Source organism: Vombatus ursinus, unplaced genomic scaffold (assembly GCF_900497805.2).
Source record: "Vombatus ursinus unplaced genomic scaffold, bare-nosed wombat genome assembly UNPS02014807.1, whole genome shotgun sequence".
Lineage (NCBI taxonomy): Eukaryota > Metazoa > Chordata > Mammalia > Diprotodontia > Vombatidae > Vombatus > Vombatus ursinus.
Window position 1 is genome coordinate 40,144,720 of NW_020954585.1, and position 20,634 is coordinate 40,165,353.

General features: G+C 36.7%; 1 protein-coding gene across 2 annotated transcripts in view; it reads right to left on the reverse strand.

The window, feature by feature from the left end:
- Positions 1 to 276: 276 nt before the first annotated feature.
- CARNMT1 (carnosine N-methyltransferase 1) overlaps positions 277 to 20,634 on the reverse strand; it is a 44,198-nt gene continuing 23,840 nt past the window's right edge. For both annotated transcript variants that reach the window (XM_027875113.1, XM_027875114.1), the window contains 5 exons: positions 17,288 to 17,428; positions 15,426 to 15,604; positions 7,767 to 7,880; positions 4,134 to 4,237; positions 277 to 2,904 (listed from right to left, as the gene is read on the reverse strand). In XM_027875113.1, coding sequence (XP_027730914.1) covers positions 2,803 to 2,904; positions 4,134 to 4,237; positions 7,767 to 7,880; positions 15,426 to 15,604; positions 17,288 to 17,428 — 640 coding nt within the window. In that variant the 3' untranslated portion in view covers positions 277 to 2,802. The remainder of the gene's footprint in view (positions 2,905 to 4,133; positions 4,238 to 7,766; positions 7,881 to 15,425; positions 15,605 to 17,287; positions 17,429 to 20,634) is intronic.

The following is a 20,634-nucleotide window of genomic DNA, read 5'->3' on the forward strand; positions in this document are numbered from 1 at the left end:
GCATCAAAGTCATCAGCTATATAGTGATTATGAACCTGGTTACCAGTTCAAATAATTAGAGCTGTAAGAAACCTCAGACGTAATTTAATTCAACATCTTCATCTTACATATGAGGGAACTGAGGCCTGGAGAGGTTAAATGACTTGCCCAAGGTCACACAAGTAAGTAGCAAAGGTAGGATCTGAACCCAAGTCCTCAGACTCCAAATCCCATTTTCTTTACACTGACCCCACTACCTGGAAGCAAATGATCAAGCTCATACAATTTCATAGCAATTGCAGATTTTAATGTCCAAGAAAATTAAGTCCATCATACACAATTAAAAATATAGGAAAGTTCATGCAGACATGAAGCTTCCACTTCAGCATTTTAGCTGCTTTAGAATGAAGATTACATATCAATACAGTACATTTTATAGTTGCCAAACAACTTCATTTGAAGTTTTATACTGTGATTTATACATCTTTTCTTTGTATTTTACACTTTCCATCTTGCACACTTGATCAACCTGTGTTGTTTTAGATTATGGCAAGAAAAATTAAGCAAAGATACATGCTTATTTCCCTTTTATTAAAATATGAATGAAAATGCTTGTGCATATAGAAGACTTCAGAAAGTAACAATGAAGAACATGCAATTTAGTGACAAGGGGTAATTAAATATAAGAAATACTAAATCATAACCTCCATTGGAGCCTTTTATTGATCTAAGCCACCTCTTCAAGTTTAGAATATTTCAGATGCAAATATTTAAAAGACAAATAAAAATGTGCATTATAGAATGGAAAAAAAAGACTGTGAAGGGAAAAGGAAAAATAAAATGAAACAACTGGTTCTGAATTTAACCAATTAAACACTACATATAATTAGGAAATAGGTTACATTGTTATATGATAGATGCAGAAAATAGACAAAAAAATGTAGTTCAGTAATAAAGCTGACTCACACATGCTGATATATTCTTGCTTTAACTATATGTCCAAAGATCATCAACTGTTTTGACCCAAGTGTATGAAAATGAAGTAAATACCAGTAAATTGCTTATATAAGTAAAGTATTTTAAAATTATCCCCATTTGGCATGCTCCAACTTTTCAAAGGATTTTGTCATGTAAAGTTCCTTTTAAACTTCCTTTTTCTTTTCTAAAAGGAAGGTATGCTTTTTTGTTCCTTGAAAATAAGTTCAAATTAGTTTGTGGAGGTAATGATTTATGGTGTTCTGCATCAATACTGCAAGTACCCAGGGATCAAAAAGAGAAAAAATGATTCAATAAGGTAAAGTCCTCACAAGTCTCATATTCCAATGAATAAGGCAATTCAGGGGATTTTTCTTACTTCCACTGTAGTCAAGGTCACAGAAGCCCTATTAAAAATATGCAAGTAGAAGAAAGTAGTGAATGGGGTCATAAGACACCTTAATGGAGTTATGACTTCCTAACTTCATTGAAAACAAATACCTAAAGATTTCCCAGAATTTTTCTTACCAATAAGTGTCATTTTATCAGCACATTATTATAATCAAGAGTTATCTAATACATTTCACCACAAGTTTTTTGATACAATACATTGTAACCTGTGAAATTATTCAACAAGAGCAATTCCTCCCCTCTATAAATTTTAAAGTGTGGAAGCGATAGTCTTGCAAATTACAATTTCCACAAAGCAAATGTCCTCCAAAAAAGGAACTACTAGAGGTAGAAATTTAAAGCCGCTAACAATCATTAGAATTGACCTGCTTAATCCAAAATTACATTAGTAGCTGTTGCTAACAATATTTAAGGTGTACACTATAGGCAGAAAATAACCCTGATTTTCACATTCACGATTTTCTCACATCACACCACACCTATGTTACCATGGTACAGATTTTACTGTGTAATTATTTTTACTTTAGTGTGTAGTTATTCTAAACAGAATAATGCCTGGTTATTAGTAATTCAGATAACCTAGCTAAAGAAAAAAACATTACGTAAACATTTACACTGATGAATTCCACGTGACTGTAGCTTGAAGTTTTAAGTAATAAGTGGGCAAAGTCTTATTCCCATTTTTCAAATTTATTACATTTTAAAGACAGGGCTTTATGCCTCATTTCAGTCTCTGAGGTCTTGTCAGATGTTTCAAAACAACCCAGTAACTAGCATTTTTTAAAAATTTGTTTAGTATGACCAAAAGATTCAGCAAAATTTACTGATACTTAAATGCATTATCTGTTGATGACCCAATTCAATGTTTTTATGAAAAGAAGTTAAATACTACTCAAAATCAAGTTGAACTATAGAAATGAAATGCTCAACTAATTTTAATGATAAAAGAAACTCATTAGATATTCTGCCTCACATCCAAATTGAGAAAAATTTTCATTTAAGAGATGAAGATGGTTTAGACATTTCTTGAGCTGAATGTGTACATGTTTATAACAAGGCCAAGAGTGTATTAGGATTTCAATACTACTGAGTCATCAGTGCAGCAGTCTTACAATAGGGCAGCCTCATAAAGACACAGAAGGACAGTTTTTCTACTTGAGACAAACAGTTCTGCACTTCAAGGAAAAAGTACATTTGAAGATCTTCCCTTCACTTTCACTCATTAATATAGTACAAATATGCATGGCATAGTACATGTCTGGATAGCAACAGACATATATTAAGAAAATAGACACTATATCTAAATCCTGTTAGGAATAAAGAAGGCACCACTGATTTGAGGTTGTGTCCTGTCACCACCGATAGTTGATTTTGCGTTGTTTATTTCAACATTTTCTCCATTAATCATTTTTTTCCTGAAGAACTCACAGGAGACAATTACTGTGGTTTACGAACCACAAACAGCACACATTCATAGTAGTATTTCATCATAGAGAGATCGTTCACAGTGTATGTGGACAACACAGATTCTTGTTCTACCTGCAGTAGAAAATGATACTGTTATAAAGTTTTTGATGCTAAATATCTCATTTATCTTGCATAGGTTCCATGCTTTCAAATTCTGTATGGCTCTAAATTTAACAGAGAATTTTAAAGCCTTACAATTTAAGGATAACTGGGGAAAAGACATTTAAATTAGCTTAAAATCTCTGAGTTATAATTTTGTAAAATGAAAGGAAAAATGCAGTTTCAAATACACAAAATAATGAACAAAATGGCATTCAAGTTCAAAGTGGAAGTCTTGCTTTTAATGAAAAGGCAATGTCTACTTGTAATTAGGAACATAATTTACACATAATTTGTTAACATCCTTGAAAAATGCCCTGCATGGACTTCAGAAAAACCTGCAAAGACTTATATGGACTGATGCTGAGCGAAGTGAGCAGAACCAGAACATTGTACACAGTAACAGCCACATTGTACGATGACTAACTTTGATAGACTTAGCCCTTTTCACCAATGCAAGGATCTAAGACATCTCCAAAAGTCTCATGATGGAAAATGCTATCCACATCCAAAGAAAGAACTATGGAGTTTGAATGCAGATTGATGCATACTATTTGCTCTTTTTTTTTCCTTTCTGTTTTGTTTTCTCTTTCTTGTGGTTCCTTTTATTGGTTCTAATTCTTCCTTACAACATGACTAATGTGAAAATATGTTTAATAGGAATGTATATGTATAGCCTATATCAGATTGCGTGCCCGTCTTGGGGAGGGAGGTGAAGAGGAAGGGGGAGAAAAATTTAAAACTCAAAAGCTTATGGAAGTAATCATTGATAAATTAAAATAAATTAATTTAAAAAAGAAGAAAAATGCCCTGCAATTCTATTTAATGCTATCTGCCTCTGGAGAAGAAACTGATGGAGTCTGAATACAGATTGAAGCATTCTATTTTTCACTTTTTGGGGGGGTGGGGGGTGGGAGGGTTCGAATTTTCTTCCACAAAATGACTAATACAGAAATATGTCTTACATGACTGCACATGTACCATATCAGATTGCTTATCATTTCAGGGAGGAGATATGGGAGGGATAGAATTTGGAACTCAAAATAAAAAAAAGAATGTTAAAAATTATGTAATTGGGGAAAATATATTATTTAGAAAAAAGATTTTCCTGTTACTCCCTAATGCATAATATTTGCATTTAATTACTTTACGAACTAAATTTTATAAGCATTAACAGTTCTTAATCTGTATTCCATCCTTACCTCTATATGGAATCCATATTGGAGAACAACATTTTTTATATCCTCATAGCTCAATTCAATGGAAAGTTCATTTGCCAGATTTTCAAAGTGATATAGTAAAGGACCTATGTTTTTAAAATAAAATGAATCAGTTACCTGATTGGTAAACATGCACATTACCAGCACATTACCATTCTATAAAAATAGAAGCTGAAACAGCAACTCATATAGGATTATGATAGTTGAGCTAATAACAAGAAATTAAATGTTTTATTAGGTTAAAAATCCGAAGATAATAAGGGCTAAAAAGAACAAACAGCTTCATGATAAGAATGGAATGTACTTTTAATTTTTTGGACACAGGCATAGTGAAGTTAATTGAAAACAAAAAGGACTAGAAAAATAACATGATTTAAGTAAGTTTGATTAATGAAGACCATCTGGTTAGCTCATAAAAGCTTAAAAGTACACTATTCTGAATATTAGGTCTACATAATTTCAAAATATTTCTAACGTGCAAATGATGTTCTCAAACTACCGCTCCTATTCTCTTCCCTCTCTCCTGTCCTAAAAATTTTGAAGGTTTTTTTTATTCCACTGTTGTTACTGTTCAATTTATCAGAAGGGAAAGTAGTCAGTCTATTATTGTTACTAACCCAAACTTAATAAACTGTTTTAAACAAAATGCTATCTTATGTGATTCCTTATAATCTCACCTAATCTATTAACCCCCCTTTTAACTATAATAGACTTCACGGCTGCTCTCAACAACACTACCAACTTTTGTACCCTCTTGACCTTCAGTGCTAATTCTCAACCCTGAGTCTCTCATCGAGATTTCTACACTTATCAAGATTTCTATACTTTTAGCTATAAGGGAGTGGGGAGGGCTGCCCAGGTATTTCCTTGTCTTCTTTAAAAATCTCTACTTACTCCTTAGATTCCATCTATTTTGATATCTGAAAACATAATACTTCTATAGTTATCCTTTTTTTTTTAAGCATTTTTTATTTTCTCTCCCTCTACTCACTAGAATTCTTTTTCTTGCCTTCATATATGCAATTCTCTCCTAATAGAAAACAAAATTAAATATAACTTTAACCTTTTAGGCCCACCTTTATCTACAATTCTCTTTTTCTCTTTTTCAGTGTTGAATTCCTATTGTTCTGCCTCATCATGGTATAGTGACACTGCTTGCTTTCTCACAGGCCATGCCAGAGAAGCACAGGCACTACACCAAAGAAGAAAGGTGTAGAACATGGGTCAGGTGATAAACCATAAATGTCACCGGAGGAACAGCCTAGCTAGGATCTTCAAAATGGCTTATGGCCAAGGTAGTTGCAAGGGGCTGACTTTTTTGGCCATAGAAACTTTCAAAGATCATATACAAAGGGACAGCTAGGTGGCACAGTGGATAGAGCTGTGGCCTTGGAGTCAGGAGGATCTGAGTTCAAATCCAGCCTCAGACACTTGACACTTACTAGCTGTGTGACTCTGGGCAAGTTACTTAACCTCAACAGCCTCACCAAAAAGCAAAAATAAAAAATAAAAAAATAATAAAAAAATTAGCAGAGTTATAATTTGACTCAGTAGAGGGGATAACCATGGGGGTGAAATCATGGATCTTTGAAATACTGAAGTAGTATTCATTGCCAAACATCTTGAATGACTAATCTATATTTTCTGTTTGCATTTTTTATTATCTATTTCTTTTGACTGGCAATTTGGCTTTCATTACTATCATTCCAGTGAAAATTCTTTTTTAAGGTCACAAGACTCCATTTTCTCCTGCACTTCAATTCTTCCTACTACCTGACTATTTTTAAACAAAATAATCAGACCACCTTGTTAACAAATTTTTCAGAATTTAGACATTCAAATGAATGATGCCACCTTAAGAACTAAACCAAACTGGGAGGGCAGAGCCAGATGGTGGAGTAAAGGCAGGAACTCGCTTGAGCTCTCTCCCAAACCCCTCCAAGTACCTTTAAAAAATCACTCTAAACAAATTCTAGAGCAGCAGAACCCACAAAAAGACAAGAGTGAAACAAATTTCTAGCTGAAGGCAACCTGGAAGGCAGACAAGAAAGCTCTGTTGCACCAGGCTGAGAGAAGAGCACAGTCCAGTGCAGGCCATGCCAGCACAGACCAGGCCCCAGCAAACCAGGAGTAGGCCTCAGGGCACTGAATCACTGGCAGCAGTGGTGGTTTCCACACATCTCAGCCCACAAATGCCAAAGACAATTTAGAAGGTCAGTAGGAAAGGTCTGTCGGACCTGGGTGAGAGAGAAGCAAAGTCCAGCCCTGGCCCCAGCACAGCCCTGGGGCAGCAGCAGCGGCTGCTTTTGGAGCTCTCAGCCCACAGAGACTAAGGGGAGCAAACGACTGGTCAGAAAGAGATTATAGGGGTCTCTTTGCTAGCACTGAGGCAGGACTCTGTTGCTTTGCCCATACTTGTATCTGGGTCGAAGTCCTGGGGCAAGGAGGAGCACTGGAATAGCAGAACTTGTGGCAGCAGTGGAGAGGGAACCCTCCTCACAGTTCCAGGGCAGAAAAGAGGGCTTGTGGTTACCCACAGACCAGAGCACAGACAGTCCCTTAGTGAGACTCACACTAAGCGGCTGCAGTATTAATACTAGTAGCTATCATAATACTACTCTAAGGGCTGAGAAAATCAAGATTAGGTACAGAAATTCCCTTCCCATAGACCAGGAAATAGCTGACAACTTATTATTCCACTTTTTTTAAAAAGGAGAAATTGTATTATGAACCCCCATCCCCATCCTTAATCATTCTTTTTCATCTGCTGTTTAATATGTCTGACTAATCATGGAAGGAAAAAGAAGGTACAAAAATTATGTTTCACATAAGGAATTCATCGGATCCAGATGATATCCCTGTGAATCAGGCAGATTAGGTTATGTTATTCCCATTTCAAAGATGAGGAAATTGAGATTGAGAGAGGATTAAGTGACCTGCTTGAGGTCACACAGCTAGTAAGTGATGAAGTGGGGACTAGAAATCAGTTCTGCTTCCTAGTCCAGTGCTCTTTTCACTAACAGAACCACATAATATGAAGAGTTAATTCCACATATAATTTCACAAAGTTAAGATGGCTTCAAACCATGCAAAAGATATCTCAGTAATGGACTATCTTGGGTATGTATTAATACCATCATACAATTTTTCAGTGTACTAATGTTCTTCATACAGCTTAGGTAGATATGTTTAGAAAAGGCTGGTAAAAATTGGAGGTTTGCTGGATAAGCAAAATTATAATAGTCTTAAATAAAAACAATGTAATATGATTAGACACAAAGTTTAAGGTATTAAGTTTCATGAAAAAAAATTAGGAAAAAAGTGCTCAAGGAGATTAACAGCAGCTCAAATATTATACTTTATAGCTCACAAGGTGTTCCCCTAAAAACAACCCTCTAAGGTAGATAGTACTGTAGGAGGATTATTGTTCTCATTATAAAGATGAAGAAACTTGAGCTTAGAAGATTTAAATAACCTTTGCCCTAGTTACACAGCTAGTTAAGTAGCAGAGCTGGAACTCAAACCCAGATCCTCCTAAATCCAAATCTAGCACTTTATCCAATATAACATGGTATGCAGCAATCCATAAAAGGCCATGGACACAGTACAACTTACCCAGGTTTATCCAAATTCCTCCTGGTTTCAGTATTTTCCATATTGTATCAATGTAATCAATGACATTATGGGCTGTGTCTATGAAGAAACAAGTAGCAATACAATCCCAGGTATCTATTCCAAAACAAAAAAAGAAAAATCAAACTCTTGGGGTATGATGTGCCCGGGCAAGAGAAGAAAAGGTCATCGCTACAAATCTATCAGTAAGAGACAATACGATCAGCTTGAAGTAGATCATAAAATATGAAAATGGAGTTCCACAAACTGATGAGGAGTGAGGGAATGAGTAGATAATGCTTGGGAGAAATGCCAGACAAATGTAATATCCATAGAAAACACTGAATTGACCCACTGGCAGTGATGAAACTTCATAAGGATAAGTATTTATCTCTATCAAATTATTTGTAGGTTTTATCTAATCAGATTAATACCTAATGCAGTGATTGTCACTTATTTTATTAATCACAAGTCATTTGACACGTATACGCTAATATCATGGTTTTAGGATTTAAGAAAGGATTACCAACTGTATTTGAGACTCCTTCTTGCTCTGTGGGAGGCTCAGTAAAGGGCAGCACCATAAAGCATCTTATCTGCATACTATGCACTTCCGGAATCTTTGGACTGCTCTAGCAGCTATAGTTACTCCAGCAAGGAAGCAATTTTTTAATTAGCCACAGAGGAATAAGGATAACGACTGGAGGCAGGGCTATAATTATGTACCAAAGCATTTGGCATCCCCTCTGTGTTCCTCAATTTCTAAGTTCATTTAGAGAAGGGCAAAAACACCCAGACCATGGCTTACCAAGATTTGTAGTAGCTTTTGGGGACACATAGTCCTTTAAGTAAGATGGAGCCCCAGTGAGAGTCTCCTTCCATTGGAAGGGCAAAAGGAGGAAAGAGAGATAAATACTACCAGTAGGGATATGATTTACCAAGGGGTCTGGCCCTGTAGGAGATAAGAACCTAAGTATTTCCTCTTTCGAGGCGAGGCAGTCTGAGACTATATTTCCAAAATCCAATACAAATTACTCCCCTGAGTTACAGAACTTGTCTTGTTTATGTAAAACTACAGATTTTAAAAAATCAATTATTAAATTATCTCTTCTAGAATTATTAATTCTTCATATAACAGAAGGGGATTGAAAGTAAACAATGGTTTATTAAATGTCTACTATATGCTAGGCACTGTGCTAAGAGAGGAGGACATAAAGAAAAACAAACCAAAAAAACCACTTCCTGCTCTCAAGAAGCTCCAATAGAGGGAAGGCAACACATGAACAACTACACACAAACAAGATATATACAAGATAAACAGGAGGTAATCAAAAGATGGCAGGAACGAGCATTGAGGGGAATCAGGAAATGATTCTTGTGGAAAGTGAAATTTTAGTTGAGACTTGATGGAAGCCAGAGAATCCAGGAGGCAGAGCTGAGGAGGGAGAGAGTGTCAGGGACGGCAGACAGCCAGTGATGATGTCAGGAGTCAGGAGACAGAGTGTCTTGTGGGAAGAACAGCAAGGAGGCCAGCGTCGCTGGCACAGGGTACATGGAGGAGAGTAAAGTGTAAGAAGACTGGGAAGGTAAAAAGGGGCCAGGTCATAAAAATGGCTTTCAAAGTTAGAGGACTTTATATTTGATTTTGGAAGTAATAGGGAGGTGAACAAGGTCAGACCTGAACTTTAGGAAAATCAATTTGACAGTTAATGGAAGATGTACTGGAGTGGGGAGAGACCTGAGCCAGGGAGACGAACCAGAAGGCTATATGCAATAGTCCATGTATGAGGTGATGAAGGTCTGGACCAGGATGGTAGCGTTATCAAAGGAAAGAAGTGGACATATGTGAAAGACATCATAAAGGTAGAATTGACAGTATTTGGCAACTGAAGCTAAAATCTTACCATTGTTGTAATCAAGGTGTCAAAATGATTAATATAAATGATATTAGTCTGTAATAGAGACATTAGAGCTGTGATAAGATAATCAATGTGCAAATTATTTTTAGAAAGTACAGTGAGTGAAGACTTAAAATACCATTTTTGAAAAAATTGTTTTCTAACTCATTCATTTTACCCTCTTATTTAAAATTAGTTAAGACGAAAAAGTGACATTTTACATTTAAAATTCTGATTCATATTAAGATTAACATCTGATTCAGAGCAGATTTCAGAGAGATTGCAAAATAATAATGCATTTATTGAAGATTAACAGAAACAATTTTGAAAACACACTCATGTGCCTTTGCTTCTGATAATTAGGAGTGAAAATGGTCAAAAATTATCACAGGGAAAATGGATTTCCATTCTTAGGAGACTATGGCAAAGTATATAAGGAACCTATCAATTCAGATCAATGAGAAAGGTAGAATTGAATGGTATGGGAATAATATTAAAAAGTGGTATACAGTTTAGCTATGTTACAGGCCAAATTTTAGGGCCAGTTGGGCCAAAAGAATGCTATATTTTTATTTGGACAATCTTAAATATCAACTCAAGTACTGGGTATAATGTAACTGACTATGGAGCAGGAATCAGAAAGCCTAGGTTCAAGCCCTTGCTGTACCCCTTACTAGTTGTGTGATGCTGGGCTGACAAATCACTTTAACCACTATGAGCCTCAATTTACTAATCTGTAAAATTTCTGATCCTGAACCATTTGATAGTGTGAAAGACTTTAGTTATGAAAAAATGATTTTCTGGACTAGGCTGCATCTCAAACAGGGATTGCTTTCCAGGATGATGGTTAGAAATTATTTCATTCATTGTATTCACATCCATAATGCATAGTATAGTACAGTGCTTTGCAGATAAATAGGTAATTAATAAATTTGTGCTGATTAAATTGAACTAGTTCGCCTTTGATATCCCTTCCAACTCTTCAGTTCTATGAATTTATCTTTGTGGACAGGGGCATTATTTTATTCATCTTTGTATCCCCCTACATCAGAAGTGTTGAAACATGCTAACACCGCTCCCCTACCAATGCTCCAACTGGTTAAAATGTAATTAATAAATATTTAACAAAATAAATACAAATACAATAGAACATAGATAATGCTGATATATAGTTTTCAAATCCCAATGTACAGTCTAGTAATCCCTATGTAGAAGGATTTGAGTTTGACACTGGTGCCCTACATCACTGATAACTGACCTTTACTATGAAACATGTTCAGAACGGTCTATAAACAGAAGGCTCCCTGCCTCAGGTAGCTTGTCAAATATTTTGCTCTAAATTATTACGGCACTGGACCCCTTTCTTATTCTCCTTCTTCCTCCCTTCTTTGCTACACACACCACTGCATCTTCTCCAGCACAACAGTTTATAGTATACAACTGTCTTGCTACCAGGTGAAAGTACAAAGTACAAATTAAATTAAATTAAATTAAATTAAATTATATAGCCTCACATATTCTCATTTGGTTTGGCACAAGTTTAAACACAGTTCCAGTTTTTATATATATTTTTCATTTCCTCTTCTGAGTTCACTCATATTTTCATCCCAATTCAGAGCTAGAGCTAAACTTTCCTGGATACTGGAGAAGTAAGGTCTCCAGTCTACCATTTGTTCCAAATCTAAAAGGATTTTTGCTCTATTACCACCCAAAACCTGACGAGTGGCTTTTCTGGATTCTGCCCTTGAATTTCCCTGGCTTACCCTTCTCCTTTTTCAGGTACAAAGCCCAGATCAACTCCACTGAGATGCTGCTACACTAAAGCTTCATTTACCAATAGTTTCTTTACTACTGTTCTACCTTTGTCCCAATATCACCATCTCCATTCCTGGGTCCCTTCTACTTCTTACAAAGTTACCTCTCCCAGAAACTACCTTATCCTCTTTTCTTTTCCATTTCTTAGTTCCAACATCAGTATAAATACTAGCATCTCCAAATTGTGGATCCACTCATGCTTCTAGGAGAAAAATCAATCCTCCTTTCTTAGGCTTACCTTCCTACCTGTATCCTCAATCTCATTTGTTGATTTCTTGCACTTTTTACAATGTATTTCCTGCTCCATAGCATGAGTAATCTACTATACTGACTCCTGTTTTGCTTTCAGATATGCACAAGTATACTCTATTTTAAAAATTGTTCGCATGATCCTGCTAGTCTCTTTGGTTACCATCTAGTTCACTGTCAAACTCTGCATAGAATCACAGAACTTTAGAGCTGAAAAAAAACTCTGGAGATATTAAATCAATTGCTTAACACTTGCCCCTCATCCTTTACACCCACTTAATTCTTAACTCAGCTACCTCGTCAAACTACTGTCATAGCCTTCCATTTTCTTTCCTTGAACTCTCTTAACTTTCTATAGTTGGGCTTCTGATCTCATCATTCAAGTGAAACTGTTCTCTCTAAAGTTACCAAGGAATTCTTACTTACCAAATCTAATGTTGTTTCCTCATTCTTCATCATTTTTGACTTCTCTGCAGCTTTGACACTGTTTGTTGATCATCTTTTTGATATGTTCTTCTTTTCAGATCTTTGTGACACTACACTACACTGGTTCTCCTCCGATCTAATAGCTCCTTCTCTATCTCCTTTCCTAGATATTCATCCCTGTCATACCTGCCTAACACAGGCATCCCTCAGGAGGACTCTTGTCCTACGGCCTCTTCTGTTTCCCTTGGTGATCTCACTGGCTCCCACAGATCCAGTTATTATCTCTATGCTGCTGATTCTATATACTTATATAGCCCTAATCTCCAGTTTCACATTTCCAACTGGATGTCCCATAGGCACCTTAAGCTCCATATCCAAAAACTGAACTCATCATTTCCTGTCCACTCCCCAAACCTCCCCTCTGTCCAACCTTCCTATTACTGTTGAAGGCACCAGCATCTTACCAGTCACCCAGGCTCACCATTTAGGCATCATACTTGACTCCTCACTCTTTCACCTTCCTGTTAATTTTACCTTTGTAACATCTCTTTTATGCTCATTCTTTTCTCTGACCTTGCCACTACCCTGTAAAGGCCTTCATCACCTCACACCTAGACTACTGAAAACAGCCTGCGAGCTTGTGTCCTGGCCTCAAGTCTTTCCCCACTCCAGCCTATTCTCCACTCAGGGGTCAAAATGATCTTCCTAAAACTTAAATCTGATCAAGTCACTCTTGTATTCATTCCCCAGTGGCTTATATCCCCATGATCAAATATAAACATCTCCTATTTACTATTCAAAGCCTGATCCCCTCCTACTTTTCCAGTCTTCTTCTATTTTACTCACCTCTACATGCTCTGTGATCCACTGACATTGTCATCTTTGCTGTTTCACACACAAGGCATTTCATCACCAAGTATCTTCACAGGCTTTCTGCTTTGCCTAGAATTCTCTCCCTTCTCATCTCTACATTCTAACTTCCTTCAAGTTATAACTGAAATCCCAGGCTGTCCTACAGACAGCCTTTCCTAATCTCCCTTAATGCTAGTTTCTTCTCCCTGTTGATTATCCCCATTCTATCCTGTATATATCTTGTTTCTGCGTAGTTGTTTTCATGTGTCTTCCTCATTAGACTATGCGCTCCTGGAGAGCAGGTACTGTCTTTTGCCACTTTTTGCAGCCCCAGAGCTTAGTATAGAGCCTGGCACACAGTAGGCAGTATAAATGCTTGTTGACGGACTTTTTTCTCTGTCTTGGCCCTATCTTCTTTTACAACCAAATTAGAAAAAGCTATTTATAGTCATTGCTCCCACTCTAGCCTCTCCTAAAGTCTCAACTCCTTGCAATCTGCATGCCAGTGCCTCCACAGGACTGAAATGATTTCCTCCAAGATTATAAAAAATCTAACTCTGAAGGCCTTTTCTCATTTCTTATACTTCTTGACCTCTAAAGCAGTTTTTGACACTGAGTACTTTTTTCCTGGGCATTGTCCCCTCCCTGGGTTTTCATGTCATTGCTCTCCTTTGGTTCTCTTCTTGTCTGGCTACTCTTTTACTCACTGTGCTTTGTTGTAACAGCTATGTTCCATTCTCTAGGCATGCATGTACCTCAGAGCTCTGTCCTGGGCCTTGTTAGCTTCTCTCCATTAGTTCTTTGGTGATTTCATCAACTATTACAGTTTCCATTATCAAACATGCAGATGACTCCCAAATCTACATATCCAGTCCTTGCTCTAGAGTTCCACTCCTGTATTACCAACTATTTGATAGACATTTCCATCTGGATTTCCCACAGGTACCTCAAATGCAGCAAGTCCAAAACAGAACGAATTAGCCCTCTCCACCCCTACTTCAAACCCACCTTTCTTTCCCAACTCTTATCTCTGTTGAGTCCTACCATACCTCCAGTCTCGGAGTTTGTGAACTCCAAGTCAGTCTGTCAATAAATATATATTGAGTGCCTACTATGTATCAGTCTGTGTTCTCAAGAACCTCACAATCTAATGGGGGAGACAACATGCAAAGACTTATGTACAAACAAGCTATACACAAGATGAAAAGAAAATAGCCAACAGTTAAGAAGGTACTAGAATTAAGAGAGATTGGGAAAGATTTCCTGTATAAGTATGGGATATTTTACCTCTTTGACCCCCTGTGTCTAATCAGTAGCCAGGTCTTATTGATTCTACTGTCACAGCATCTTTTCCACCCACCCCTCTTGACCTTTTACTATGTGCAAGGCCACTACCTAGTAAAGGAACTTGTTACCTTTTGTCTGGACTACTGCAGCCTCCTAAGTGGCCTTCCTGCCTCCAGTCTCCCTTCTGCAATCCATCCTCCACACAGCTGACAAAGCGATATTCCTGAAGTACAAGCCACTTTCTTATTAAAGAAGTTTTTCTGGCTCTTTATTGCCTCTAAAATTAAATACAAGCCCCTCTATATGGCATTTCAAGTCCTTCAAAATTTGCCTCTTTCCTAATTCCACATTCCTCTCTTGATATACTATACATTCTAGCCCAACTGGCTTGTTTGTTATTTCCTATACATGACAGTCCCTCTCTTGCTTCCATGACTGCATAAGATGCCTCCCTTCCCAGAACGCTCTCCTACGTGACTTTTCTGGAATCTCTAGTTCCTTTCAAGACTCAGCTCAGTTGTCACTTTCTACACAAGGCCATTCCTACTCTCCTCCAAGACTAGTCGTTAAAGCTCTTCCCCTCTCCACAAATTACTTTATATCCCCTCTGGAGAATGTAAGGTCCATGAGGGCAGAAATTGTTCTATTTTTGTCTTGGTGTACCCAGCACCTAGTATTTTGCCTTGCACACGGTAGGTATTTCATAAATATTTCTTCAATGAAATTGAATTCTTACCCAAAAACTATTAATCCTTACTGTAAATAGTTTAAAGTAAAATTCCTTCAGTTGGAAAGTTAAGGTCCCTCACAATATGACCCCAACCTATCTTTTCCCAAAGTTATTTAACACTGTACTAAAAAATAACTCCTTTAGAGACTCTGGTCTATGATCCCTCAAATGCCTTGTTCATTCTTACCTCCACACCTTGGATATAGGGCTCCTTGAAAACAGAGAATGTTTTTTATTTTGTTTTTTCATATCCAACAACGTCTAGCAAAATTGCTTGTAAACAATAACGTAAAAACACTTACTGACCTACATTTTGACAATAAATGGAATGCTCTAAACTTTATACTGATTCATCTTACTTAGATTAGGGAAATAATTTATTATAATTATTTGATTTGAACTTACTGCATTCTGAGTATATCTCCTGAAAATCTCCTGCTGTCATAGAAAAGTTAGAACCAGGAGGAAGACTATGGGGATCAACATCAGGAAAATAGACTGGTCGAATCTGATCAGCCGATCTTCTGTTATTGCTAAATTGATGAATCCAAGGATAAAGTTTATGCATGTTAATTTCGGAGCATCTGCAAAAACATGAAAACCAAATTGAGTGTTAACTAAATATCTTACTCAAGGAATTATTTCTTTAACACTAAAATATTGTTTTTGATTAGGTATGTTTTAATTGTAACAAATTAGAACTGGAAAGGACTTAAGTCATTGTGGTTCAGTCATGCCTAACTTTTTATGACCCCACATGGGGGTTTTCTTGGCAAAAATATTGCAGTGGTTTGTCATCTCCTTTTCCAGTGAATTAAAGCGAACAAGTGAATTGACCAGGGTCATACAGTTAGTGAGCATCTGAGGCCAGATTTGAACTCAAGTCTTCCTAATTCCAGGCCCAGAGCTCTATTCACGAACTACCTAGCTTCCTCCACTTGAGTCATACCCCCTAACTTATAAAATGAAGCAACTATAGCTAAACTAATTGCCTTTGACTCCAAATCCAGAGCTCTTTTCACTAAATTGTTAGTTATTCTAAAATGTAATACAAAAAAAAACATAAAAAAACTACTGAAAACTATACTACTACTTAAATACACAAATTTGGAAATATGACCACCCAAGAAAATGGAAAGATCATAGGACTATAGATTAAGAGTTGGAAAGGCCATCAAGTCCAATCCTCTCATTTTAAATATATGGATCTAAGGCCCAGAGACATTAAGTGACTCGTCCATGGTCACATGGCTAGTAAATATCTGAGGAGGCCTTCTTGAATCCAAGTCTATCCCTGTATCTACTATACCACACACTCTCACAGTTCTACTGTAAATTTTGTTTTTCAACCACAATATTTTGTCATTTAGACTGAGTTAGCATAGCCTGTTTCTTTACAAAGTAGCAACTATCCATTAGAAGACAAATTTCTGGGATGCAATGATCAGACTAGCGATTGCCTTTAGAACTCCAAGATTTTGATTAATCTCCTCCCTAACTGAGTCTTGAACACTTACTAGTGCTCCAGAAGAGAAAGTAGCATTTCTAATGCCTCTCCTGGCTGGTGGGTTTGCCTAATTAAGTGACGTTGATTACACGTACCTAGTCAACTGGGAGAGGTAGAGTGTGTACCTTCTCACATATTTAAGCAATGGCTAAATGACGACCACTGATCAGGTATGTCGTAGAGCGAGACCCCTTTTCAGGTACTGCTTGGGCTAGATGGTTTCCAAGGTCCCTTCTGATTCTGAAATTCAGTGATTGGGGAACCACCCAAATGACCTTGATTTTTTTTCTCATGGGCTTTTCAATGCTGCAATGGAACAATCAAGGGACCACTGGAATTTCACAGAAGCAATGAGAACATGCTAATTTCTGAAGCAAAAAAAGAGGTAGTCTTAATTATTCTGAATAAAGGCTGCTTATAGGACCTGAAGTCAGAGGACTAGGGTTTAAATTCCAGCTCTGCTAAGTTACTACCCATGTGAACATGGGCAAGTCATTTAAACTCTCCAAATTTCAGTTTCCTCAGTTGCAAAATGAATGGTATTAGACACAATGATCTATGATCGATTCATTTCTTTACAGTTTTTTATTCTACCCCAACATTTAGGCATATAAATATGTAGGTAAAAAAGTTACTTTTATATGCAAAGTGGTTTTAAAATGAAGAACGCCAAAAATATACATGAAAGTTCATATAAACAAGCAAAATGTAATTCTTCTCTGGGAATTTTACATCCTAAATAGAAAGTAAATATAAATACCTGTTGAGTACAAAATTGGAAGAAAAGAGCATAAAAAAACTCCATTCATTTCCTTGGCAAGCATAACCTAGCATAGCTATTTCCCAGGCCAATCTTCCTAGTCCAGCACCAGGTACCAGAATATTTACTTTGGAAGGATCCCTGAAATTAAATAAAAACATGGCAATTATATCCAAACCCTTAATGTTATAAAACAGGAGTAAAAAAACAAACAACATTCCCATTAAAAACTGTTAATTAAAATAAGTAGACTTGTCCAAAGTTATGTTCCCCTAAGAAAGTGATTTTCTGTAAAATATTTCTCCTAAATACTTTAAGAAGCTGAACTATGTAAATTACTAGGTAATCTACATCAATAGATCATCTTTGAGGGTGGATATGGACAAACAATTAATATGTGGCCAAGCTGGTGATAAGCCTTTCCAAACTTACTTAAATTAGTCCTCAGATCAGGTATACATTACTCAAGTATTGGATATGTACTCAAAGCTTTTCCAACTTGGGTAGGATCTTTCAGAGCTTACTGTCATCAACTTCAAGACCCCAGGGTAACCCCCATAACTACACTAGGGCTTTAATGGAAGATTTTGCCAAGAAGTAATAGTAAATAAGAAAAAGGAATGAACAAGACTACTACCATAAAACAGTAGATAATGAACTACAGCACTGATGCTAAAGATGATACAAATGCTTAATCCACAGTAGCACCCCCCACCCAAGCTACCACTTCTATAATTCAAGTTCTCCCTACTCCCATAAATATCCCAAGAGGTATCAGAACACTGGTTTACAACTTCTAAGCTCACACTAGACATAATAGTTTTATAGCCAATATAGTAAACCATAAAAGTTAAATAACATGAAATATTTATTTTAGTTATAACAAGTAAAAGATTACACCAGACATTAAAATAAAAACCACCTTAATGTTCTATAAATTAAAATTTTTAAAATAACAATTATTAGGAAATACTGAGTTTTAATCAACTTTTGCTAAAAAAAAATAATAATAATAATAAAGTAAAATTTAGGTTCCTCTTCCAACCTAGGATTTTTTTGGGTGGTGGGAGAAATCTGTTTTTTAAAAAGAGACAACTTAAATTTGAACAAAGCTTACGCAGTTTCTCACTAATCTCTGTCGTCTCTAATTATTACTTTAAGCTTTTAGTGTTAAAGCCTAGTTATATACCACATTACTGAACAAGATTTAAAAAAAAGTATTAAAAAAGGTCTTGGATTTAGGATATCCACCATCCACATGAATAATACAGCATCTTGGAGCTATAAAAAGTCTTAGAAATAATTTAGTTTGACATGCCCATATTTTACAAATTAGAAAACCCAAGCTAGGGAAGTTAAGGGTCGTGTTTGAGGAAGTCACAGAACTCCCCTTGTTCCTTCTCTTAGCACTTTGTTCTCATTTCTCCCACTGAAGGCCAGCAACTGAAAAGAGAGAAGAAGAAAGTGAAAAGAGAAAAATCTTTAATTTGTCTTGCTTTACATTTCCCACCTCTACCCATTTCATTGTGCTTCTCAGGGTTCCTAATATAGATCCAGAGATGAAATGTCCAGGAGACTTTAAGGATGAAAGATTCAGTAATGAAGGAGAATTTAAAAGACATCTAGTCCAAGCCCACCCTTTTGCAATTGAGGGCCAAAAGGTTTAGTGACTAGCTCAAGGTCACAAGAGTAGCGGGTATTAGAACCAGGATTCAAACCCAAATTTAAGCCCTGCTGATTTCAAATCCAGCACTCTTTCCATTGCACTGGGATCAGAGTCCACATTTCCTCTAAAATATGAACTGAACGTTACTTTAGGTCTCTACACACCTAAGACTCCTCAAAGCACTTCTGTGTAACTTCTCTCCAGAAATTAAGCTGAACAAGAAAATGGGATAGGAAGGACTGAGAAAGAAGACACAAGAAGGAACTTTTCAAATGGCAAAGAACCAGAGAGAAGCTATTGGATTATGTTCTAGAAGAGAAGAACTCTGATACAAAACAAAATACGATGGCAGTAGAGAGTGAAAGCAGGGGAATGTAACAGTCCTGAAACAGAAGAAAGGGGATTATTGAACTATGTGGTAGGTGTTTTTTCATTAAGGGATGGGATATAAAAGCAGGCACCCTATCTTACTCTCTACTACTTGGCAGAAGAACGCTGAGGTATTGACTTCTCATCTCCTCCATACTGGCCCAGCTGCTAGCTTCACTGGGCCCCTTTCCTAATATTAGAATGATAGCAAGTGGAAGGGTTAGGTATATTCAATTCCCTCCTAACCTCAGAAGGTCAACTCACTCTGAACCATTGATGTCCAGTTCTTTTGGTGTGATCAGGAGCCCCAAAGTGGAAGGGCTTAAATACCACTGGTGGGAATGAGTTTCTTGGTCATTAACTTATATGCGGGATAAAGAGGAAATGAAGAGATTTATTTTAGTAGCAGTTCATGTGAAAAAGAGACCTGAATTTTGTTCTACATGAACTAAATACTGATCTAATTATCAAGAAAGTTAATGGTGTCTTGGGCCTTGTGAGAAATCAAGGAGACTTAGGTTGCATTTGGGTCTTTATCTTTGAGTAATTACAGCACTGGACAGATCTGGGGAAAAGGTCATTATAAAATTAGGATGGGGGAGCAGCTAGATGGAGCAGTGGATAGAGCACCAGCTCTGGAGTCAGGAGGACCTGAGTTCAAATCTGGCTTCAGACACATTAAAAAAACCTCACTAGCTGTGTGACTCTGTGCAAGTCACTTAACCCCATTCGCCTCATTAAAAAAAAAAAAAAAAAACTAAAATAAGGAAGGGAAGCAGATCAGAATTTTTAGTTCTGTTTTTAACTTGGATGATCAGAACGTCGAGGAACCAGGGTGATTGCTCTAAGAATTCCATGCTTCTCTTACGGGAAACACTCAATATTACATCTGGATCCTTGTTTAAAAAAAAAAAAAGCAAAAGAAAACTGAAATAAACTATTTACCCTTAATGCTGTGACCCCAAAGGCCTTCAGATGAAGAAGGAGACAATAGAATCTATTGTATTATTTTGGAATGTTGTAAATTTGTTTTTTTATGGTGGGTAGACACACATCCTACAAAAGGAGTAATCTGTTCTACTGGCCCATACTATGGTATTGAGGACATCACTAACAGTATGTTTTGAATTCTGGTTATTGAAATTTAGTCATATTTGTAGTTTACTAAATATAATACCCCCCTCTCATTTAAAATCAAAAGAAAACGCCAACAGGTTTTAGAGAATTTTTTTTTTTTGGTGAGGCAATTGGGGTTAAGTAACTTGCCCAGAGTCACACAGCTAGTGAGTACTATGTGTCTGAGGCTGAATTT